Genomic DNA, 24,436 nt, shown 5'->3' with positions numbered 1-24,436 from the left:
TGCTCGTATCTGCAGAGAACACTTGCTTTTCATGCTAACTATTGCATCCATACAGTGTAAGTAACAGTGAACTCTGCTTTTGCTGCAGATCTATGAGCTGTACAATGGAGGAGCAGTGAGTGTCGTGTATGAAGTTCAGCTAAATCCACTGAGGGACATCCAGGAGCAGAACTTCCAACATTCTGTTTTTCAGTGCTTAAACCCACGAGGGCTGATCCTGCCAGGCACTAGTGCTCACGTAGAATGGATATTCGCCCCACTGGAGGCCAAGACTTACTCTGTAAGGGACTGCAACATTCGCTCATAGAAGGACTAGTGTTAGAAACCTTAGTTCAGCAGCTGATGCAAATGAGTCTCTGAACTACCAGTTTACTGATCATTTAGCTGCCTGTTCACAGTTGGGCAAGTCCATGAGTAATGGATTGACAAAGTGACTAACGTTGTACAATATTTTAATAGATCCATGAATATTTGTACGGACTGATTCGTGCTTTTTGTAAATTGCAGCTGGCCTTACCTGTAGAGCATTTGTGTTTGTTTTAGACTGTTTTACCTTTTAGAAAACTCCCAGGTAATGCATTGACAAATTTTGGACATCATCTTGAGCGTGGGTTTAGAACATTGCAGAAGTCAGCCCAACCACTTGCAACTGCACTGCATGCAGTCAAGTAATAAAAACAAAAAAACCCTCTGATAACATTTGTATAAACATTAGAATACATTTCTCCCTCCGCATTCGCTGTGATAGGGGATTAACAGAACCACAAATATGTTATTCGCTGTTTTCTATTAAAAACCATCATGAATATAGTGAAACCGTGAATAACATGGTGGGAGACCTGGTCTGTTCCTGAAGGAGAGGTAAAACACGGTGAAGAAAGTGCTGGGAATTGGCGATTTTCTCTGTAAATGCTTGGAATCAGCGATTTCTCTATGCAAGCTGATGTAATTTTGGGGGAGGAGCCAGCAAGCTAAAAACCGTGAATAATCAAAACCGCGAATGCTGAAACCGTGAATACGGAAGGAGAAGTGTATTTTGAAAAATGCAAATTATCATAGCAACAAATTGACCAAAGAATAGTTTTTAATAGAAGTCCAAATCAACTGAAAAAGTGTCCGATCCACAACTACCATAAATCCTGTCAAGCTATAGATAATTTGTAAATGAAATTCAGCAAAGAGAAGATTGATGGTGTACACTGTTACATGATAATCATTCTGCAGCAACTGGTGACATGAGGCAAATATGGTTCTGAGCATCAATGATTGATGTCAGATTCTCAACTACTTGACAGCTTTCAGTCTATCTTTGTTAGGGAAATGAAACATATATCCGTGTCATCCTGTTTATGCAGGAATAACACCTGTACTGTATTGTCATCGGTGCTAACAGCAACAAACTGTCCTACATAAAATCTTCCTCTGTTTCTTGTATAGTATTTGACAAGTACAAATTTTTGCCAATTTTTTTAAAAGGGTTCCAGGGGTGAACTGGGATATTACAAACCGGTGAGCCTAACTTCAGTACCGGTAAAAATAGTTGCAACCATCTAATATAATAAAACTCTAAGCGCGCATGCGCACTCTTACCTGCGTGCTTCCATTTTCCGTGAGCTGTAGGTTCCCGCAGGTAGGAGTGCGCATGCACACTTGGCTGTGGCAGTGGCCAGTTGATAGAGGCAACAAACATGTGTGACTCCCCCCCCCCTCCTGCCCTCACTCACCTACCCACCGCCAGAGAAACATTGCTATGGCTGCCCGCATTGGACCGCGAGGAGGTCATTGGGAGTGCTGGCGGCGGTCACGTGCACTGAATTGGCGTGCCAGACCTCCATCCAGGAAAAACGGCACTACCAGTAGAAGTTTATTTATAAGATTAAAGGTGTTGCGGCGGCTCCTTTCACGAGCCGCACCTGCGTTGGAGAAGGCTTCCGACGCAGGCAGCCATCCTGAGAGGAGCCACCGCGGCACCTTTAAACTTAAAAATAAACTTCTACCAGTAGTGCCGTTTTTCCTGCTGTGCCCTCTCTTTCAGTGAATGAAGCATTGCGGCAACAAACAGTTTTGATGAAGCAGCCAATCAGTGTGTCTAATCTGGAAGAGGGAGATCTCCTTGTCCACAGTGAGTGCGATGGTAGGCCAGACTGGAAGGGAAATGGGGGTTGGGGGAAATGCTGCTGCAGCTGCACAGGGACCTGGAGGGGAAGGTAAATATCGCTGCTGCTGATGCTCAGAGAAGTGGGGGGGGGAGGGAAATGCTGTTGCTGCTGCACAGGGAAGTGGAGTGGGGGAGGGAAATGTTGCTGCACAGGGAAATGGAGGGGGAGGGAATGCTGCTGCGGCTGCTGCACAGGGAAGTGGGGTGGGGGAGGGAAATGCTGCTGCACAGGGAAATGGAGGAGGAGGGAATGCTGCTGCTGCACAGGAAGGTGGGGTGGGGGAAATGCTGCTGCACAGGGAAATGGAGGGGGAGGGAATGTTACATAGGAAGCAGGGAGAGAGACAGATAGATAGAAAGAAAGACAGACAGCCAGCGGGAGGGAGGGAGACAGAAAGAAAGGAAGAAAGACACAGGAGCAGGAAGAGGAACAGAAAGACAGACAGAGAAAGGGGGCCAGGGAGAGAGAAATACAGCAGGAGGTAATGCACCTGGGTAAGAGAAACCCGCGCAGAACTTATGTACTAAATGGTGAGACCTTGGTTAGGACCACGGCGGAACGTGATCTAGGAGTGATCATTAGTGAGGACATGAAGGTTGCCAATCAAGTGGAGAAGGCTACCTCCAGGGCAAGACAAATGATGGGATGTATCCGCAGAGGTTTTGTCAGCAGGAGACCTGAAGTTATGATGCCGTTGTACAGAGCCATGGTGAGGCCTCACTTGGAGTACTGTGTTCAGTTTTGGAGACCACACTACCGAAAGGACGTGCTGAGGATCGAGTCGGTGCAGCGAACGGTCACCAGGATGGTCTTGGGGCTCAGGGATCTCACGTATGAAGAAAGACTAAAGAAATTGCGGCTGTACTCACTTGAGGAAAGAAGAGAACGGGGAGATATGATTGAAACGTATAAGTACATCACGGGACGCATCGAGACAGAGGAGGATATCTTCTGGCTCATGGGACCCTCGACCACCAGAGGGCATCCACTGAAAGTCAGGGGAGGGAGGTTTCATGGCGACTCCAGGAAGTACTTCTTCACCGAAAGAGTGGTAGATCATTGGAACAGACTCCCACTCCAGGTGATAGAGGCCAGCAGCGTGACGGATTTTAAGAGAAAATGGGATACTCATGTGGGATCGTTAAGGGAGTAAACTCAGGGGGGAGGGATACTTGGAATGGGCAGACTTGGTGGGCTATAGCCCTTTTCTGCCGCTTTTTTCTATGTTTCTATGAGGTAGAGAGACATAAAGAAAGAAAGACAGACAGACATCTATTCTAGCACCCGTTATTGTAACAAGCTTAAAGACTAGTTTTAAAATAAAATTATGGAGCACATAGACAAACATGGGAGAGAGTCAGCATGGGTTCAGCCAAGGGAGGTCTTGCCTTGCCAATTTGCTGTATTTCTTTGAATGTGTAAACATGTGGATAAAGGAGAGCCGGTTGACGTAGTGGACCTAGATTTCAACAAAGTGCCTCATGAGAGGCTCCTGAGAAAATTAAACAGTCATAACTTGTTAGACACATATTTCAGAAATAGGACTATTTTTAGCTCCTTTCTAAAAAAAAACAAACTTTAAGCTTTTAAGCCTTAACTTTAGTGACTGGAAAGGAAATGGAGGTACTGATCAAGGAAAGAATAGTTTTCTGGAATTCAGCAGGTTAGGAGATCTGAGGCAACATGGTTTCACCAAACGAAAATTGTTCCAAATGAATCTGATTAATTTCTTTGGCTGGATGACCAGAGAATTGGATAGTGGGCATGTGCTGGATGTAGTCTACTTGGATTCTAGCCCTTCATAGGAGGCTTATAAGTAAACTCAGTGGGCTAAAGTTAGCACATAGAGTGGATCGGGAACTACTGAAGTTGACTGCCAAATGGCAGAGGGTAGTGGTAAATGGAGACTACTCAGAGAGGTGCTTCAGGGATCGGTACTTGGGCAGATGTGAATACATTGTTAAAGAGTTTGAGTTTTGTGGATGACACCAAGATTTGTAACTGAGTGGACTCCCCGGAGGGAGTGGACAATAAGAAGAGATCGACAAAAATTAGAAGAATGGCTGAATGTTTAATGTGAAGAATTGCAAAGTGATGCACTTGTGGTGCAAAAACTGCTACGGGGTGAGAGACTGATACGTAGAGATCAGGAGAGAGACCTTGGGGTGATAGTGTTTGAGGATCTCAAAGTGATGAAACAATGTGATAAGGAGGCATAACCAGCAGAAGAAAGGAGATGTTGATGCCCCTCTACTGCTCATTTTAAAAAAGAAAAACATCCAAAAAGTGGCATAAAGGGGCAAATGGATGCTTTTCTCACCAAACCCTTCCAAGTCACTATTTTCAAAATGGATTTCTAGGCTGTTCATCTGCAGTTTGTCTAAATCTCAAGCAGTTAGAGGTGTGGTTTGGACAAGACTAGGACAGATTTATCACCTGGATGGTTTCTGCCATAATTGAATAGGTTACTTTGAACCTTTGGGGTTAGGCCTGTTTTATCAATGAATAACTACAAAAAGGTGCCCAAACTCTACACGCCCCCCCCCCCTCCTTCCACTACCTGCCTGTATGACAGTTTCAGATGTTCTGGGCAGCAAGCAGGTCTCTGGAGTAGCCTAGTGGACAGTGCAGAGAAGGAGACCCACTAGACGTTTATATATCCATGGAATACGGTGGTCCCTCATGGACTCAGTCATGAAATTGAATGACCCACCCCTTAAGCTGTTTTCCAGTGACCATTGGTTAACTGATAACCACAAGAATTTGATTGGTTGTTGGAAAAACACGTCACAACACAGCAAGGTTTAAATGAGATCGGCCCAGACAGTCCACACTTAGGAAAACTATGAAGTAATGATTTAAGATTAGCAGACGGTAATGTTAGTCTCTCTTAATAGTGCCTCCTGGGAACTGCCTGCTCTCGAAACTCAGCTTGAGTTAAAGGAGGGCAGCTGATTGCAGTGAGCGGAACTTTTTAGGGGAAGTTTCTGTCATGATTGTATAGCACTACATTTGGATATAAGGTGTTTTCATGTGCCCGATTAGGAAGCATCATTGACCAGTTTTCGTTCATTTATTTACGTACAAACTTTGCTTGTATTAGAAGAGGATGTGAACAATGAATTGAGAGGAAGGAGCATAAATGGTGGTCATTATATCAATTGATATGACCGTGCTGGAGGTTACTGAGCATATCACACCTTAATTGCTTATATTTAATATTGTAATAAAATTTAAAACTAGTGCTAGCATTTAATAGTATTGGAGTATATAAGCCCACCAAAATCCACCCAAAACCTACTTGGAGCTAAGAAAACAAATAGAATGTTAGGAATGATCAGGAAAGGAATGGAAAACAAAAATGAAAATGTTATAATGCCCTTAAACACTGTGTGCAATTCTGGTCCCCGTATCGCAAAAAAAAAGATATAGCGGAATTAGAAAAGGTACAGAAAAGGGTACCAAAAATGATCATAGGGATGGAGTGGATTCCTTTTGGGGAAAGGCTAAAGCAGTTAGGGCTCTTTAGCCTGGAGAAGAGACAGCTCAGGGGTGATATGATAGAGATCTAAAAAATACTGAGGGGAGTGGAAAAGGTAGATTTGAATTGCTTGTTTACACTTTCAAAAAATACAAGGACTAGAGGGATATGATGAAGCTATTAAACCAGAGAAAATATTTCTTCACACAATGTGTAATTAAACTCTGCAAATTGTTGCTGGAGAATGTGGTGAAATCAGTTAGCTTAGCAGGGTTTAAAAAAGGTTTTAATAATTTCCTAAAAGAGAATTCCTTAGGTCATTATTGAGATGGCTTGGGGAAATCCACTGCTTATTCCTAAGATAAGCAGCATAAAATCTGTTTTACTACTTGGGATCTGGGTTGACTACTGGTCAGTTCGGTGTGGCGGCAGGAGGGAGTAGGTATCCCTCTTGTCTCTATTTCTATTCCAGGGCTCATTGGGGGGGATGGGCTTCGGGTGGGGGGGTACACCATCATTGGTGGCAGCTGAACTTTTTTTATGGGGCAGATATTGTGTGTATGTTACACTGCCTAGAAGACTGATGAGGTGGTATAAGAAATTTTAAGTAAACTTGAAACATCATCTGTGCCCATTGAAAAAAAAGTCAGACCTATTGGTTTTTTCGGGTCAGTATTAGTGATCCGACTATGGCATTGCAATGTTAGGCTATCGATCGAATGGTTTGTTTTAATATTAATAGCTTCATTTGAATAGTAATGAGGTTGTTTGCATGCCAGAGTCGGAGAATGTATGAATGCATGGAAAACCACGCAGTGAGCCGTTTTGAGCATTGGGTGGCCAAATTCGGTCGGTCGCTAAACCAGTCAAACTGGTTTAGCGACTGTCGGTACGCGATCAGACCATTTAATGCCTGAGAGTGTCTGTCTGTTTCTTCTGACAGTGCTTTAATTTATCACTGAGACTTGGATGGGACTAATTCCCTTGTGTTTTCTGCATACCAGGTAGACATTCCTATACATATCATTGGAGGTGATTCTACCCTCATCACATTTGAAGGCATCGGCTATGATAAGCACGTCTTGGGAGAGACTGCAACCTTTGATGATTTTGTAAGCGAAGGATTATCGAGAGGAGCTCAGAAGTTGAGTGTTCCTGGGCAGGTGAGGAGATTTTGGATATATAATGGACTAGAATCCAGCTTTGGAAAGGAGAGGCTCTTTTATCAAGCGAACCATGACTCATATGCTAGAAGTAAAGTAGAGGATTCAGACAGCTCTAAAGTGCATTGTGAGGTAGAGATGAACTCAAACACTTCACAGTTCTGGAATGTGAATGTGCTCATAAGCTCCTCCAGTGGAGAAATGGGTAGGGTTTGTGATTATGGTCCAAAATGGCTGTGGATAAATGGACAAGATATTGTTACATAAAATGCCATGGATCAAAGGGTGAGGTTTGTGATCCAAAAAGAATATGGAAAATGGAAAGGATTTGTAATAGTAACTTAGAAGGCTCATTTTTTCTTCACTCCTCTGTTGCAATTACATGGGTTGTTGGAGGCTGGGAGGGTCAGGCTTAGCAGTTCCCCAGAATGCTTGCCCAGAGTCCTTCATGTTTTTTTGCCACAATTCTGTATCCATGACATGCCTCACTTTGGTGGTGATAAACCTACCCTAACTTATCTCATTTCTTTCTTCAGGCAGCTGTTCTATCAAAGCAGAAAATTAACTTTGGGAACATTCCAGTACTTTCTAGATCCAGCCGTCTCATTTTCCTAAACAACACTTCTGAACATGATGCCATCTATTTTAGTTGGCTTTCAAGTTCTCCTAACATCTGTGAGGTAAGTTTCCAGAGAGCACTGTTGTCTTCTTATCTGGCCAAGAGCAGGAGGATCTCGGGAGTTGAATTCCCAGAGAATAGAGCTGTCCTTTGAACCTAACACACAAGAAATGTCTGGCCCTTGGAAGGTGCCCATCTTTTTGTCTTAGCATGCAAGAGGTAAATGACAAGAGGTGGGTGTAATCTTGTGTGGTAAAACAGGGATCTTTTCACGTTAATAGATTCTTTATTTACTTTGAGCTGTAGTTTCTCTTTTTAAAAACAACCCTTTTCTATATAAATGTTAAATTAACCAGCAGATGGCAGCATAACAAAGGAGGGCACAACAAAGGAGTTGTGAGGGTGAGATGTCAATTCAGCCAAGGGTGTAAAGTTCAAAGTTCACTTTATTGATAGTAGCACTGCAAGGACTCGAAGACTCGACACTGACAGTGTTTTAGCATATATACACCTTTGTCAAGAGTCTATTAAGCCGTGACAAGTTAAAAACAATAATAAAAACAATATGAATCACATAATATAAACTAATAAAATAACATCAAGCAAAAAAAAAAAAGTTAAACAGAAAATGATAAAATCAATTAGCAAAGACAAATAAACCGATACAGTGAAATTTTGAAAACAAGATATAACTAAGCATATTGTTAGACCTTTATAATTAAATTAACATCTATTTAAAGTGCACAAGTAATAAAGAATAAAATTATAATAGTGCAACATTCTATAATACCAGCTGTTGGAACTGATAAGGTTAATCTGGAGTTGCTGTAAGCCACTGACATGACACGGAGGACTAGATTCTCAAAAATCCGCATAAAAAAAACAATGGGCCACTGTCGCAGCCATTGTAGTAGCGATTTTAAAAAAGTGAGTCATTCTCCAATAAACGCTCATGCAAATGAGGTTGGCAGAGAGCAGCAAATATTTGCTGAATTTGCATGTGCCCATCGCTGGTGATAGCGATGAACACGTGCACAGAATAAACGCATAAAATACCCAACCCCCAACCAACAACAAACCGAGCCTCCGAAGTCAAGCAACCCTCCATCCGACAGCGGGAGATATGCTCACTCTCCACTGCCAAGCAACACTCCCCTAGGGGAGGGGCCTTATGCATCTGGGCCAATCAGAGTCTTAGGCTCCTCTCCAATGCATCTGGGGAGGGGCCTAAGGCTCTGAATGGCCTGGATACATACCAAAACCAAACAAGGATCCTACCTTGGTTTCAAACTACAGGCCTATCTCTTTATTAAATGTAGATGGTAAGTTGATTGCTAAAGTATTAGCAATAAGATTGGCAAAAGCTCTTCCTTTTATTATTGATGTACACCAAACAGGATTTATTGCTAAAAGACGCTCATCAAACAATACTAGATTAGCATTCCACTCTTTAAATTTAGTGAAAAATATGAATGATCCAGCTTTTATGCTATCTTTAGATGCAGAAAAAGCATTTGATAGAGTGGAATGGAGTTATATGTATCAAGCTCTGGAATGGTTTGGAATAGGCCCCGGTTTTATTAAAATGATTCAGACATTGTATAGCTCTCCTGGTGCAAGATTATATATTAATAACAATTTATCAGATAGATTTAACTTGCGTAGGGGAGTTAGACAAGGATGTCCTTTGTCCCCCTTACTTTTTGATATTGTTTTAGAACCCTTATTAATTGCAATTAATCAAACTAAGGAGATAAAGGGAATCCCATTTTCTTACTGGGAATTTAAACTTTCTGCATATGCAGATGATATATTATTATATTTAAGAGAACTGGGGAATACTGTTCCAAGTTTACTTAATCTTCTAGAGAAATTTGGGAAATTTTTTGGATATAAAATTAATTGGAGTAAATCGGAAATTCTTCCAATTAATGTTCACTGTACCAAAGGATTATTTGATTCATATTCATTTATTTGGAAAGAAGAAGGATTAAAATATTTAGGTATTATTATCAAAAATACAATTGAAGATACAGTAAAAGAAAATGAAAAACTTTTATTAAAAAAAATAACAGAAATGTGTGAGCAATAGAATCCTTTACATCTTTCTTGGTGGGGAAGAGTCCAAACAATTAAAATGATGATGTTGCCTGTGGTTTGTTATCAAATGAGTATGATACCAATATTTTTTCAGGGGTCATTTTATAAAAAGTTAAACAATATTCTTACAAAATTTGTTTGGTTTGGGAAAAGACCCACAATTGGTCTTTACAAAGACCAATTGTGGAGGGAGGGGTAAATTTTCCAAATTTTTATAGGTACCATCAAGCCTATATTCTAAGACAGGGTATGTATTGGATCCTCCCAGATCTCATGGAGAATGTACCAGATTGGCTATATCTAGAATGGCGGCTCCTGTTCCCACTACATCCAGAACATCTAATTAGTATAAACATGCCAAGAAGATATAAGGATAACAGAATTTTATTGGATACTTGGAAGACGTTAAGATATGTTAGTAATCTATCACCAGAACCAATTACTAAATCATTAAATCAATCAATTTGGGTAAACTCCAGGATCAAGATTGGCGGATACAAAATCGTCTGGAAACAATGGATAATTGCAGGTATACGAACATTGAATGATGTTATTTCAGAAGGAGCAATGCTTAGTTTTTCACAATTGTAACATAAATTTGGATTAAATAAAACACAATATTTTAAATGGTTGCAATTGAAGCAAGCTATTCAGGCAGGGTTCCCTGAATGGAAAGCTCTTAATACTCAATATAGTCTGCAGGTTCTATGTTTCCAGGCGGATTTCTTGGGTCACCAAGCCGCAAAATGGTATAAATTGTTAAATGGATTTTTAAATTAAAAAAAGAAAACTGGACTTAGGGATATTTGGAGTATTGAGATTGGTCAGACAATTTCTGAATCTCAATGGCCACGATTTTGGTCCTGGAGATTAAGATCTACAAAGTCAGCATCTATGAAATAAGCTGTTTTGATAATATACCACTAAAATACGTGCCCCCTAAATCAGCTTGAAACCTATTTAGCGAGCACGTTAAAGGCAGATTTTTGTTTTGAGAATCTAGTCCTGAGTTGGTTCAATCACAGCTAACATGTACTATTGGCAGTTTTGAGAATGGACAGGGATTGAGAGAGAAGGAGTTACAACTGAACGGAAAAGTTGAGAAAAATGTCTGAGAGCTGTATAATTTGGCAGGGAACTTATCAGTGATCTGCAGAGATTCCAATTTACCCAGTTCCAGTCTGGAGATTTTGAGACAGTCCTGGTTTTGAACTTACATCCCAAAGCTATTTGGGATTTGTAGTGCTTGATCCTGCTATTGAAATCAGTGCTGAAGATCCCATAATGCAACAGGATGGGATGGTCAGAAATCCAGGATTGTCCCAAAGGTTCCAGCTTGGAACCAGGCCGCTTTGGATTTGTGTTTGTCTCTCAACTGAGCCCCTAAGATCTGTCAACAAACCAAGAGTAGGGCTACCATGAAAATCCCCTTCCCTTTCCCTTGTCATGTGCAGTTTAATCTTTTGAAAATAATTGTTAAAGCATTTTCTGGCTGTGCAACTTTCTCCCCAGACTACGGCCAAGTACTTCCATGACAAGGTTCACAAGATTAACTTTGAGTTCTTGACCAAATCACCTCTGCCTCTCACTCATCCCGTCTGAACTGTTGTGTAGGGATGGAGATCTGGCACTCAGAACCGCCCGCGTGAGGACCCCGCCAGTGTTCTGATGCCCTGGATCAGAACTTATCAGATCTCCATCCCTACACTGTTGACCCTCCGTTGACCCCCTGCTACCTTTTCTGCCCTCTATGAAATCACTGAGGAAACCACACATCTTCTCTCATCCTTCAAATTTACTATCTGCTCCTCTGATCCCATCCCCATCCGATTACTGATCACCATCTCTCCTATTTCGTCCCTTCTATCTGCCATATCCTCAACCATTCGCTCTTCACTGCAACAGTGCCTGATGCCTTCAAACATGCTGTAGTAATGTTACTCCTCAAAAAAAACCTTCACAAGGTGTTTGTGATATACAAATCGAGGTGTTATGTTATACAGGAGTCTTTTGGAAGTAAATTTTTTCATATCAGTATAGTAGCATAGTAAATGACGGCAGATACCATATTTCTCTGCATATAGGCTGCAGAAAAGGGCAGCCTATGTTTAAAAACCAGAAGATAAGCCGCCCCATGGTATTAGCCGCGGCTTATCTTCCGGTACCTCCCCTGCCTTTTACATTCATCCCCCCACCCCCGGTACCTTTTTAGGAAGCCCCTCATTGGCGCGTGGCTCAGGTCTCCAGCGGTGCAGGGCAGCTGTGATCTTTTCGGCATCCGGCCTGCCCCCGTACCGCCCGCTGAATGGCTGACGTCAGCTCTCGTGGGACTCATGAGAACTGACCTCAGCCATTCAGCAAGCAGTGCGGGGGCAGGACGGATGCTGAAGAAATCGGGGGTGCCCTGCACCGCTGGAGACCCGAGCTGCGTGCCAGCAAGGGGTTTCCTAAAAAGGTACTGGGGTGGGGGGGATGATTTTAAAGTTTTATATAGGTCACCCCATATAAGTATGCCGCACCACACCGCGGCCTATATATGGGGAAATATGGTAAAGACCTGAATGGTCCATCCAGTCTGCCCATTAGTTATTCTCTCAGAAATATATGATTAAGTTAACTGGTCGCCGTACATGAAAAAGAACATATTACTACTCGAAAGGGTCCGGAGAAGAGCGACAAAAATGGTTAAGGGACTGGAGGAGTTGCCATATAACAAGAGGCTAGAGAAACTGGGCCTCTTCTCCCTTGAAAAGAGGAGACTGAGAGAGAACATGATCGAAACATTCAAGATAATGAAGGGAATAGACTTAGTAGAGAAAGAGAGATTGTTCACCTTCTCTAAGGTGGAAAGAACGAGAGGGCACTCTCTAAAGTTAAAAGGAGATAGATTCTGTACAAATGTAAGGAAGTTCTTCTTCACCCAGAGAGTCGTAGAAATCTGGAATGCTCTTCCAGAGGCTGTTACAGGGGAAAGCACCCTATAGGGATTCAAGAAAAGGTTAGATAAGTTACTGCTGGACCAGAACATACGCAGGTAAAGCTAGACTCAAATAGGGCACTGGTCTTTGACCTAAGGGCCACCGCGTGAACGAACTGCTGGGCACGATGGATCACTGATCTGATGTCAGAGGGAGGGGTAGGTTGGTTTTTTAAAAATTCTTTATTCATTTTATTTTATTTATTTATTTCTTTTTAAAAAATAATTCTTTATTCATTTTTAAAATCTTACAACAAGTGAATTATACATAATAACACAAATTTCATATATCACTTGTATTTACATTCAAATATTCCTATATAATAAAATAAATACCCCCTTATTTTCCAATACTCTTATTCCATTTGATAAATAAACCCACCCTAACCCAACCCCAACCCCACCCCATATATTTTCCCCATGTGCTAAAATATCTGATCATTAGAGTAATTAGTCAATGGCCCCCATATTTTCTTAAAATTATGAATATTCCCTTGTTGTAACACTATCATCTTTTCCATCTTATAAATTTTATTTTAATATTTTTAATTCGTTATTCATTTAAACAAAATTACTTGATTCTCTATCAATTTAACTTAAATCATATTATTTAAACCCTCCCTCCTAATCCTACTAATTCATATGTAGTACATATATCATATAATATATTATATATTCTGTCCTATTAATTTAATATCAAATCAAAAATCCCCCCCCATACTTTGCAATTATACCTATTAGGGAAAAATGATAGTTCAATAACTACTCATTACAATATTCTATTAATGGCCTCCAAACCTCCTGAAAGTTATTAAAATTACCATTCTGCAAGGCTAACATTCTTTCCATCCCTAGGATAGTAGACTTGGGGGTGGGTCAGTAGAGTGGGCAGACCAGATAGGCTATGGCCCTTATCTGCCGTCATCTTCTATGTTTATATGTTTCTATAATCTATTCTAATTTTTCCAATTAAATGTAATCTGCTGAATGGCAACTCCTGTCATAATAAGTAGTAGCTTATTATTCTTTGCAGGGGTAGGTATTTCAAATAGCGCATAGGACAGCTTGCCTGTTGCCAGCAAAAATTTGAAGAGGTGGTAGAGAGGGAGTGCTTTTTAGAGATTTCTCCCATCGCTAGGGGTGATCTTCCCCATACCCCCTTACATCACCACTGATGAGATGCAGGAAAAGGTAGCTGATGTGTTATGATGAGGGGGAATCTCTTTGGAGATAAGATCTTGGAGCCATCTTCTGTCATAAGAGAGTGCTGTGAAACACTGACGTACTTCTTCTGGATCACCTCTAAACCAGCCTCTTCCTCTTCTAAAGGATTTATGAGCGGGGGAAAAGGAAACCCTACTGTCTCACTCTCATCCAAAACAGAAGAAAGCCCAGAAATCTCCAGTCTGCTCTGCAGTTTGACTTCCTCCTTAAGAACATAACTAGGCTCCCAGTATCTGTAACAAATAACCTTCTAGTTGGGGAAGTTAGAAGTTTTACATAATCTGTTGGCTCCTTATAATCTTCAACCATTGAGTTCTGAAGATTATCTGTCCTGGATACTACGTTCTATCATGGCTAAACTCTTAGTACCAAGAAATACTTATCAAAGAGCTTTCTTCCCCTCTTAGATGCCAATATGATCAAACCCATTCCACCAGCAGAAAGAGGGCAGAGATTTTACTTCATATGTTGGGCACAAAGAAAACAGGAGAATTCTAGTTTGAGAAAAGTTCAAGATGACTTCCCTCAGCATCTAGATCTTTTTTCTCCAAAAGAGGATGCATATCTCACATACACTACCACCTTCCTTGGTAATTGTCTAATTCATTAACGGGACATCCTGTGCATACACAGTGACACCTCTCAGAGGTTTTTACTAAACTAGAGAGGCTTTACCACATGGGCTTCCTAGGATAATGTCAGCCAGTTGTGAAAGCTTGCATCCTGCTCTCTACTGAGGCCCAATATCCAGCGGGTGGCAATCAGACTGCCATAGGCTGAAAATGTCCTAGATATTCAGTATTGGGCCTAATCTGAAACCATCCCTGAATATGTAGGTCTTACCTGGCCAATATTCAGTGTTGGTACCTAGATAACTATAGGACAACTATTTTTGCAAGCTTATCTGCCCAGATAATTATTCAGGCACTAGTGCTGAATCTCAATTGTGCCTGCATAACTTTCTGGGTTTGCACTTTTATTGCCCCAGTACCAACTGGATAGCCCCATACCGGTCTGACCAGAGTTCCAGTGGCAGTATTTGATTACTGAATATTGTCACCTTGGTTCTTTATTCTCTCATGCATCTCCTGATAAAAAAAAAAGGTGCAATCCAATGAAATGTTTGTGGTTTCAGTGAGAAGAAGCGTGTAGCCACTTCTGGGAAGGCAGGAAGCTAAGTGAATTGCATATTGAATCTCTGGCCTGTTCTTTGTTGCAGATTCTGGATGCTAGCCCACAGTCAGGAATCATACAGCCTGGAGAGAGCACCCCCTGTGTTGTGACACTAATTACCTCTGAGGACGCCATGTTCTACAGCCTTGATCTGATCTGTGAGGTGAGACAAGCATGTCATCGGAGAGCCATAGAAAATATTTCATGTCATTTTCACATCAAAGTGAAAAAAATGAAAAAACAAAACAAAAATGCCCTTTTTGGTTCTTCCACCGCACAGCATTCTTGGGTACTTCTTTCTATTTCATTGATTTCAGCTTTTACGGAGCAGAGGAGGAGCCTAATACTTGGGGCAGGCTTGGTTCAAATCCCACATCCGCTTCTAGTGACCTTGGCAAGTCACTTCATCCTCCATTATCTCAGGTAAAAACTAAGGGGCCTTTTACTAAAGCTTGGTGCACTAATTCCGTTAGAGTGCACTAATCTTTCTTCAAAGAGCCCCTTAGATTGTAAGCTCTGAGGACAGGGACTTGAATAGAACTCGCCTTAAATTCCTACGTAAAATTTAGTTCACCAGATTCTCTAACCAGTGCTGTTGTTGGCAGCTGCCGATGGCGTGTCAATCATGTGGGAGGCGCCAGGGTTTTCCAGCCCTATATTTCCGGTGAATCACGTCTAGGCTGTCTAATGCCACTTCCAGTGTTAGCCATGCTTACAATGGCGTTAGGCGGCCTAAAGCACCTACGGAGGCGCGATTCCAGCGCCTTGAAACTCAGTTAAAAACGTTGCTTAAATGGTATTTTTACTGAGCTTGGGCACCCGCTGGCAGCTAATAGAATCTGAGCGTATGAGTAGCCTTTTGATGGGTTTCTAAGTAAACAGTCTGATTCCCAATGATGGCCTACATCTCACTCCAATGACACATAGCCTTCAAATTTTGCTTTGGAACAAATGTAAATACCTCATCAACTGAATAATACCTTTGACATCTTTTTCCTTCCTCTGACTCTCCTCCTTTCTCTCCCTTCACCAGTCCATGTTCAAGTTTCTGACTTTGGGCTAAATTCACTAAGCCCGCCAATTGTGTTTGCGATCGTGTACCGACCCGATTCACTAATCTCTGTGCCGATCATCCTCCGATACGATCCAATCCATGCATGGCAGCGATTCACTAACCAAAATATGGAACACCGATTGGGCTGGCCAATCAACAAAGAAGCGACTGCTGGGGTCCAGTCACTCACGTCCTTTCTTATTGCCGCCCTGAAAAAGTTTCTTTAATACTGACCAATAACGCTGTTTCCCGTCCATCAAAATCTCAAAGCACAAGCAACAAATATGCCTTTAAAAAAATTAGTTTTCTTGTTCCAGCTGCAGCTATAGCGTCATCCTTTTCTATCCGTGATCAATATTTTCTTGCCCTTTTAGCACACTTCCTGACTGCCGCCCTGGTCTCTGCCCCGACTCTCCTCCTGCTGCCCTGCACTCTGCCCTGACTCTCCTGCTCGCCCTTCCCTGCAGTGCGAGCCCATGGTTTTAACCCGCAGGTTTCAAGCAGGTTAAAACCACAGGCTTGCAAAGTAGTAAAAATGTTTCCAGCTCTGTAAGCATGCACAGACCATCTACAAGCAAAGAAGATGGTCTACGCATGTGTTAGGATCGCTCTCTAGCGATCCGTGGAGTTGGTGGGGGGGTGCCTCTGATCGGCCTATTTTGCATGCGGGCGCCTCAGATCGGATCCGTGGGCTTAGTGAATCTAGCCCATTGTCCCTTCCAGACAGATCAAGATTTGTCCTTATCTCTGATAATCCTAGGAGGAGTGTGGCACCTTGGTTGGTTCTACAGCCTCAGCACCCTGGGGTTGTGGGTTCAAACCCCACGCTGCTTCTTGTGACCCTGGGCAAGTCACTCAGTCCTTCATAGCCCCAGGAACGTTAGATAGATTGTGAGCCCACCGGGACAGAGAGGGAAAATGCTTGAGTACCTGATTGTAAAAACCGCTTAGATAACCTTGATAGGCGGTATATAAAATCCTAATAAACTTGAAACTTTGAATGGGTCTCTCTATGCTAGTGTCCTAAGCCCTATCCTACACCCCCACCCCCACCACCATCTGCACAGAATCAGCCCTCCCCTCCCCCCCCAATCCATCCCTTTAGTCCAGAATCAGCCTTATCATTCTTTACTCCCCCCCACACCGTCTTCTGGCTCCAGAACCAGCCTGATTCCCCTCCTTAGCAAAAACAAAAAAGATGCAGGGGAAGTCTGTGCTGTGGAGTTCGGGTGCTACCACCATGTGGCTGTGCAGACAAGGTCTGAGCTGAGATTGGCCCTGACTTACACGTTCCTGCCCTATGACTGTATCTGATGCATTGGGGATGACATGAGCTCCCGCGGGAGGTGGGATTTCGGGTTCTCGTCTTGCTCATGTAAAAGTCAGCAAGCAAGCTGGTCTGCAGAATAAGAATGTATCCAAACTGGGTCCTTCAAGCCCAGTGTCTTGGTTCCAACAGTGGCCCATTTATTTATTTAATTCATTTTCAAGCCTGGTCTCCCCAAAGAGCTCAGAATGGGTTCCAGGTTACAATTTAGCATAGTTACAGTACAAGCTACCCAAAGAAGAGCAACACTCCATGCTACTGATCCCAGATACGCACATTTGATTCAAAGCATTTTACCTGTACTTGTAGAAGAAAATGTATTTACTTCAAGCAGAACGAATGACTTTTCTTTTAGTAAGGATTCGTGTCGTTAGCTCTTGGAATGAAATGTCCAGCACGAGCTTGAAGTTCAGATTTTTATCTCACCTCTCCAGGAAGGACATGAAGAATGTCCTATATGTATATAAAAGTGTGTAGCATATGTAGGAAAGTGTATGTCTCCATATATAATGGGGTGGGGCCTTTTGTTTGTATCTAACATTGGTCAACGAGGTGTTCTTAGTTAATTTAATGACGCTGATTTCAGATCTGTAATTGAAATTCAGTAGCACGTCAGCTTTCTAAGATAAACTTTACTGATTTTTTTAGACAGTTTGCCGTGTCGGCACAATATTGCGAGTATGAACTCTGTCCCACCAAAGTTGTGTTGAGGAGTTTTCTCTTTTTTTTTTTTTTTTCCATTATATTTTTATTTTCAAATTTTACAAAAAGTGTACATAATAATAAAATACAGTTGATAAATGCATGGTATCACTTTTATATCTAACACAATGTATGTCTGGATTTGATTTTCCCCTTCACCCTCCCCCCACCCTTTTATTGCTTTAATATAATATTTTCAAATTTTATAAAAGTATACAACATATTAGAATATAATTGATAATTATTCAATAACATATTTATATCTAATACAATATATTCTGGATAAATTTTATTCATTTTCCCTCCCCCCACCCTTCTTTTATTTTTTAATCATATGTTACATTTTGTATCATATATTATAATTTATTATATATAAATTGTTTTCCTTACCCCCCCTATATGTGTGTCATAAAAAAAAAAAAAAAATCTCTAAAAGAAGAAAAGAAGAAAAAGTATTCTATTATTTAATCATTACAGTATTTTGTCAATGGCCCCCATATTTTTATAAATTTATTATATGTCCCCTTTTGTATTGCTATTGTTCTTTCCATTTTAAAAATATGGCATATTGTATTCCACCAAAATGTGTAATTTAGGTTGTTGTAATTTTTCCAATTGTTAGTTATATGTTGAATGGCAACCCCTGTCATAATTAATAAAAGCTTATTATTTTCTGGCGAAATTTGACTTTTTTTTCTCATCATTGTTCCAAATAAAATTGTATCATATGATATTGCAATATGATTTTCCATTAATTTATTAATTTGTGGCCAAATTGAATTCCAAAAAATTTTAATATAAGGACAATGATATAATAAATGATCTAATGTCCCTGGTTCTAGATTACAGTGCCAGCATCTATTAGACTTAGAACTGTCTAGTTTTTGTAAACGAGTAGGGGTCCAAAAAGCTCTATGTAATAAAAAGAACCATGTTTGTCTCATAGACGCTGACATTGTACATCCCATTCTCCAAGACCAAATTAGTGGCCATTGAGATGCATTAATTTGATGTCCAATCTCAATGCTCCAAATGTCTCTTAGACCATTTTTTGGTTTTTTATTCAAATATCCAGATATTAATTTATACCACAATGCGGCTTGATGTCCTAGGAAGTCTGCTTTAAAGCATAAGAACTTTAAACTATATTGATTGTTTAATGATTTCCATTCAGGGAACCCAACCTGAATGGCCTGCTTCAATTGCAACCATTTAAAACTTTGTGTTTTATTAAGACCAAATCTATGTTGCAATTGTGAAAAATCCAGCAGTTTACCTTCTGAAATAATATCATCTAGAGATCTAATTCCTGCAATAATCCAGTTCTTCCAAAGGATTTGAGCTCCGCCAATTTTGATCTTGGAGTTTATCCATATGGATTGATTAGTTGATTTATATATTGGGATGGGTGTTAATTTATCAATAAATCTCAATGTTTTCCAAGTATCCATTATTATTTTGTTTTCTCTGTATCTTTTAGGTATATTAATACTTGGTAAATGAACTAAATTTAGGGGAAACATAAGGCGCCATTCCAAATATAACCAATCTGGTGCATTATCTATAAGTTCTGGGAGGATCCAATACATACCCTGACGTAGAATATAGGCTTGATGGTACCTATAGAAATTTGGAAAATTTACCCCTCCCTCCTTAATTGATTTTTGTAAGGTTACTAAAGCTATTCTAGGTGTTTTACCAAGCCAAAGAAATTTTGTTAAAATTCTATTAAGCTTTTTATAAAAGGACCCCTGAAAATAAATAGGTATCATACTCATTTGGTAGCAAACCACAGGCAACATCATCATTTTAATAGTTTGAACTCTGCCCCACCAAGATATATGTAATGGGTTCCATTGTTCACATAACTCCGTTACTTTTTTTAATACATATTTTTCATTTTCTTTTACAGTATCTTCAATTGTTTTTTTAACTTGAATGCCTAGATATTTAAATCCTTCTTCTTTCCATATGAATGGAAAAGTATCAAATAATCCTTTTACACAGTAAACATTCAAGGGTATAATTTCAGATTTATTCCAATTAATTTTATAACCTGAAAATTTGCCAAACTTATCAATTAATTCCAATAAAGAAGATAAGGTAGACTCTGGATTTCTCAAATAAAGCAAAATATCATCAGCATAAGCCGAAATTTTATATTCCATATCTGAATATGGAATTCCTTGTATCTCCCTCGTTTGCTGTATTGCTAACAATAAGGGTTCTAATACAACATCAAATAACAAAGGAGATAAAGGACAACCTTGTCTAACTCCCCTCTGCAATTGAAAACCATCAGATATCTTATTATTAATATTTAATCTTGCAATCGGGAAGCTATACAATGTTTTTACCATTTGTATAAATCCAGAACCTATACCAAACCATTCTAAAGCCTGATACATAAAATTCCATTCTACCCTATCAAATGCTTTCTCAGCATCTAATGAAACTGTAAAAGCCGGTTCATCCATTTTTTTTGATAAGTTTAGCATGTGAAATAATAGTCTAGAGTTATTGGAGGAATGTCTTTTAGCAACGAAACCCGTTTGATGCATATCTATAATATGTGGGAGAGCTTTGGCTAATCTCAAAGCCAAAATTTTCGCCAAAAGTTTATTATCAACGTTTATCAAAGATATAGGCCTGTAGTTTGAAACCAAAGTAGGATCTTTATTTGGCTTAGGCAAAACAATTATTATTGATTCAGCCATAGTACCTTTTATATTACCTTTTATAAGTTGTGTCTGATATAATTTTAATAAATGTGGGGAGAGGATATTTTGAAATGTTTTATAAAATTCTACTGTGTAACCATCACCACCTGGAGCGGATCCAACTCTAAGAGATCTCAATGCTGTTTCTAATTCTTTTAATGATATAGGTTCTTCTAAACTTCGTTTTATATGATCAGGAATCTTAGGTCCATTTATTAAATCTAAAAATTTTTTTCCATCTTTTTGTTTCTCCAAATAAGGTTCGGAAGAATATAGATCCTTATAAAAATTTAAAAATTGTTTTAATATTATATTTGTTTGATTTGTTATTATACCATTATCATCTTTTATTCCATTAATATTAGTTCTCCTTTTTTTTGCCTTAAGATAATTTGCTAATAATTTTCCCGCCTTATTAGAATTTCCATAATACACCGTTTGTTTGGAAAACAAATCTTTTCTTATCATTTTTGAAGTTAATTCATTATATTTACCTTTTACTTTCAAAAGAGCTTGCAAAACTTCATATTCCCATTTACTTATCAATTTAGCTTCTAATATTTTTATTTCTTTTTCTAATTCTATATATTGTTTTTTAATTTGTTTCCTAATAAAAGCTGAATATGATATGATATTACCCCTCATAGTTGCTTTAAATGCATCCCATACATTCTCTATAGATGTATCTTCCACTAAATTTATTTGAAAAAATTCATTAATTTGTGTTTTAAAATTTTCCAAAAATTTGTCATCCACAAGCAATGCATTATCAAATCTCCAAAGAGGTCTATTATTTTCTAATTGATCTAATTGTAATTCTATCCATATTCCCGCATGATCCGAAATGATAATAGGATCAATGGAGGCTTTAATCACTTGTTGCACTTTATTTGTTGAAACAAAAATATAATCTATTCTTGAAAATGATTTATGAACCTGTGAACAAAATGAATACTCCTGATCATTAAAATGAAGAATACGCCATATATCTTTCAAATCACATGATCGAACTAAATTATCTAGACCTAAAGATTTAATATTTTTACCTGGTTTTTTATCCAATAATGGATCCATTACAGCATTAAAATCTCCAGCCACCACTAAATTAGAGGCAGCCAGTGGTAATAATATATTTTGTAGCTTTTTGAAAAATTCTGATTGATTCGAATTAGGGGCATATATATTAAATAACGTCAGGGTATCATTTCCCATACCTATATCGATATGTATCCATCTTCCATGTGGATCTGAATTTTTTACCTTTATATTGGCCATACATTTTTTATTTATAAGGATTGCAACCCCTGCTTTTTTACCCACTGCTGGAGCAAAAAAACATTCTTTTATCCATCCACCTGATAATTTTTGTGATTCCTTCATATTAAGATGGGTCTCTTGCAGACAGTAAATATCTGCATTTTGTTTTTTTAAAAATGTTAATATTTTTTTCCTTTTAATTACGTGATTCAGGCCATTGACATTAATAGAATATATTTTAAAAGACATTATATATTTTAATATTTTTCATTATCTTATTCTTCCTCTCCTCTTTCATATTTAATATCGAAAAAATTTTCTTCATGACACACATATTTAACCCTAATGTATCTCCCTTAATTATTCTAATATATATTCTCCTTATCCCTCCCTTTCCCACCCAATACATTGGCTGCTTAAGGATACACATTGGAACTGTAATCCTAACATTCTCCCCATTCCAGGCAATCAATATTCAATTGTTTAAACAAATTTCCCTTCTATTTATCTATATTGATCTTTTATATTTATTTAATCATTTTCCATAACATTTTATTAATGTATCATTTTCCATTTAACAATATGTTAATTTGTATTTCCTTAGTATTATGATTTCAACATATAATTATTTTAAACATATATGCAGTGTATTATTTAATAATTTTCCTGTATTCTGTTCTTTCTTTCATATAATTATTATTGTCTTTTCTTTGTATTGTTTTCCTCCATTTCTTCAAATATTTCGATATGTTATATTTTCTAATTTTTCATAGAGTCTTCAAAACCATCTTAATATATTATGTTAATATATCATAGGTTCTGGTTTAGAGAGAAAATCTTTTAGTTTTTCGGGATCCTCAAAATATAAGGACTTGTCTCCAGATGACACTCTCATTTTCGCCGGGTAGTATAGACCATATTTAAATCCTTTTTCTTTGAGTAGAGGTCTCATGTCTAGTAGTCTTTTTCTTTTAGTTGCTGTGTTTTTGGCGAAGTCTGGTAAAAACCATAATCTTGATCCTTTATAATTTAAGTTTTTATCTTTTTTTGCAGCATTTAGTATCTCTATTGTTTGTTGGTATCTCAACATTTTGAAAATGATTGGTCTTGGTCTGTTTTTATTTTCTAAATTTTTAATTGGGATTCTATGCGCCCTTTCAATTTCAATTGGTTGTTTCAAGTCTAATTGTAGAATTTTTGGAATTAAATTTTCAAGGAAAAGGATAGTATTTTTTCCCTCTAAATTTTCTTGTATTCCAAAGAGTTTGATGTTCTTTCTTCTTCCTCTATTCTCGTAATCCTCCAGTTGATCTTTTAATTTATTTAATTCCAGGCTGTCGTTTTTACATCTTTTTGATTCACATTCTATATTTTCCATTTTTGATTCTAGTTCAGTTGTTCTTTTGTTGTTAACTTCCATTTGTCTATGTATATTTAAAATTTCTTCTTTCATTTCAGACATATTAGTTATAGTTTCTTTAAGCATTTGTTTGATTTGTTTTAATTCTTCCATGACTTCAGCTTTGCTTAATATGTCTGGTTCATCAATAGGAAGTGGTATCTTGCTTGGTGTTATTTGATCTTGTTTCTGTCTTTTTGCAGATGTACCAGCCTCATTTTTGTTTTGTCTTGTAGTTGCCATGTTGTTATTTTCTTTTTCTTGGTTATTCTTATTTCTTATGTTTAGTCTCTTGGTTTTATATTTGATATTTTTATGTTTTTAATTCCTTTTCTTTTTTCCCTTGTCCTTTTCTCTTTTTCAGATATCTGTCTCAATCTTAAGTACTCCTTTTTAGTGACTTTTTCTCTTTAATATTGATAAAAAGTTCTTTGGAGTAATTGTCAGTTTTAATTCCAGTTCTATATATGTAAAAAAAAATGAACTAGTATTCCTTTTTGGTTTTTTTCCTTTAAGCCCTTTCACTTTCTCAATAAAGGAGGGGGATATTTAGATCAACTACCTTTCCTTTTTTTTTTATATCTCTCTCATACTTGTCATGTTATTTCATAAATTATCTTTGGCATTTATTTTTCCTTATTGATATACAGTTTCAGCTCTAAACAAAAATGTTTAGTAGTCCTTTCCCCTAGCTCTCCTGTCACAAGCCCAATCGCAGCTCCGACCGAGGAGAGCAACACTTTATATAATTTTTTCCTCTTATTTGACAAATTTGAAGCTACTGTTCTCTGTTCTTTCTCAGCGTCTCTCAACTGCCTCAACTCCTTGCTGCTTCAGTTTTTTTTTTTATTCCGTTGACCTTTTTCTCTATCTCTTTCCTCACAAGCCCAATCGCAGCCCGTCAGAGAAAAGTAATTTTCAGTTACTTAGTAAGGTCATTCACAGCGTTTCTGAATTTCTTCAACGTCTTGCTGTTTAAGTTTTTTTTAAAAAGTTCCGTTGATCCTTTCCTCTATCTCCTCATTTCTCATTCTCAAGCCCAATTTCAGCTTAAACCTCGTGAACTCAGTACTGCAAGTTT

General features: G+C 38.7%; 1 protein-coding gene across 3 annotated transcripts in view; it reads left to right on the top strand.

The window, feature by feature from the left end:
* The window catches only part of CFAP65 (cilia and flagella associated protein 65), a 351,728-nt gene that overhangs the window by 283,452 nt on the left and 43,840 nt on the right, over positions 1-24,436 (top strand). For all 3 annotated transcript variants that reach the window (XM_033945108.1, XM_033945107.1, XM_033945109.1), the window contains 4 exons: positions 89-280; positions 6,645-6,803; positions 7,340-7,483; positions 14,943-15,059. In XM_033945108.1, the coding sequence (XP_033800999.1) occupies positions 89-280; positions 6,645-6,803; positions 7,340-7,483; positions 14,943-15,059 (612 nt within the window). The remainder of the gene's footprint in view (positions 1-88; positions 281-6,644; positions 6,804-7,339; positions 7,484-14,942; positions 15,060-24,436) is intronic.

Source organism: Geotrypetes seraphini, chromosome 5 (genome assembly GCF_902459505.1).
Source record: "Geotrypetes seraphini chromosome 5, aGeoSer1.1, whole genome shotgun sequence".
Taxonomy (NCBI): Eukaryota; Metazoa; Chordata; class Amphibia; order Gymnophiona; family Dermophiidae; genus Geotrypetes; species Geotrypetes seraphini.
This window is presented reverse-complemented; position numbering and strand designations above follow the sequence as displayed.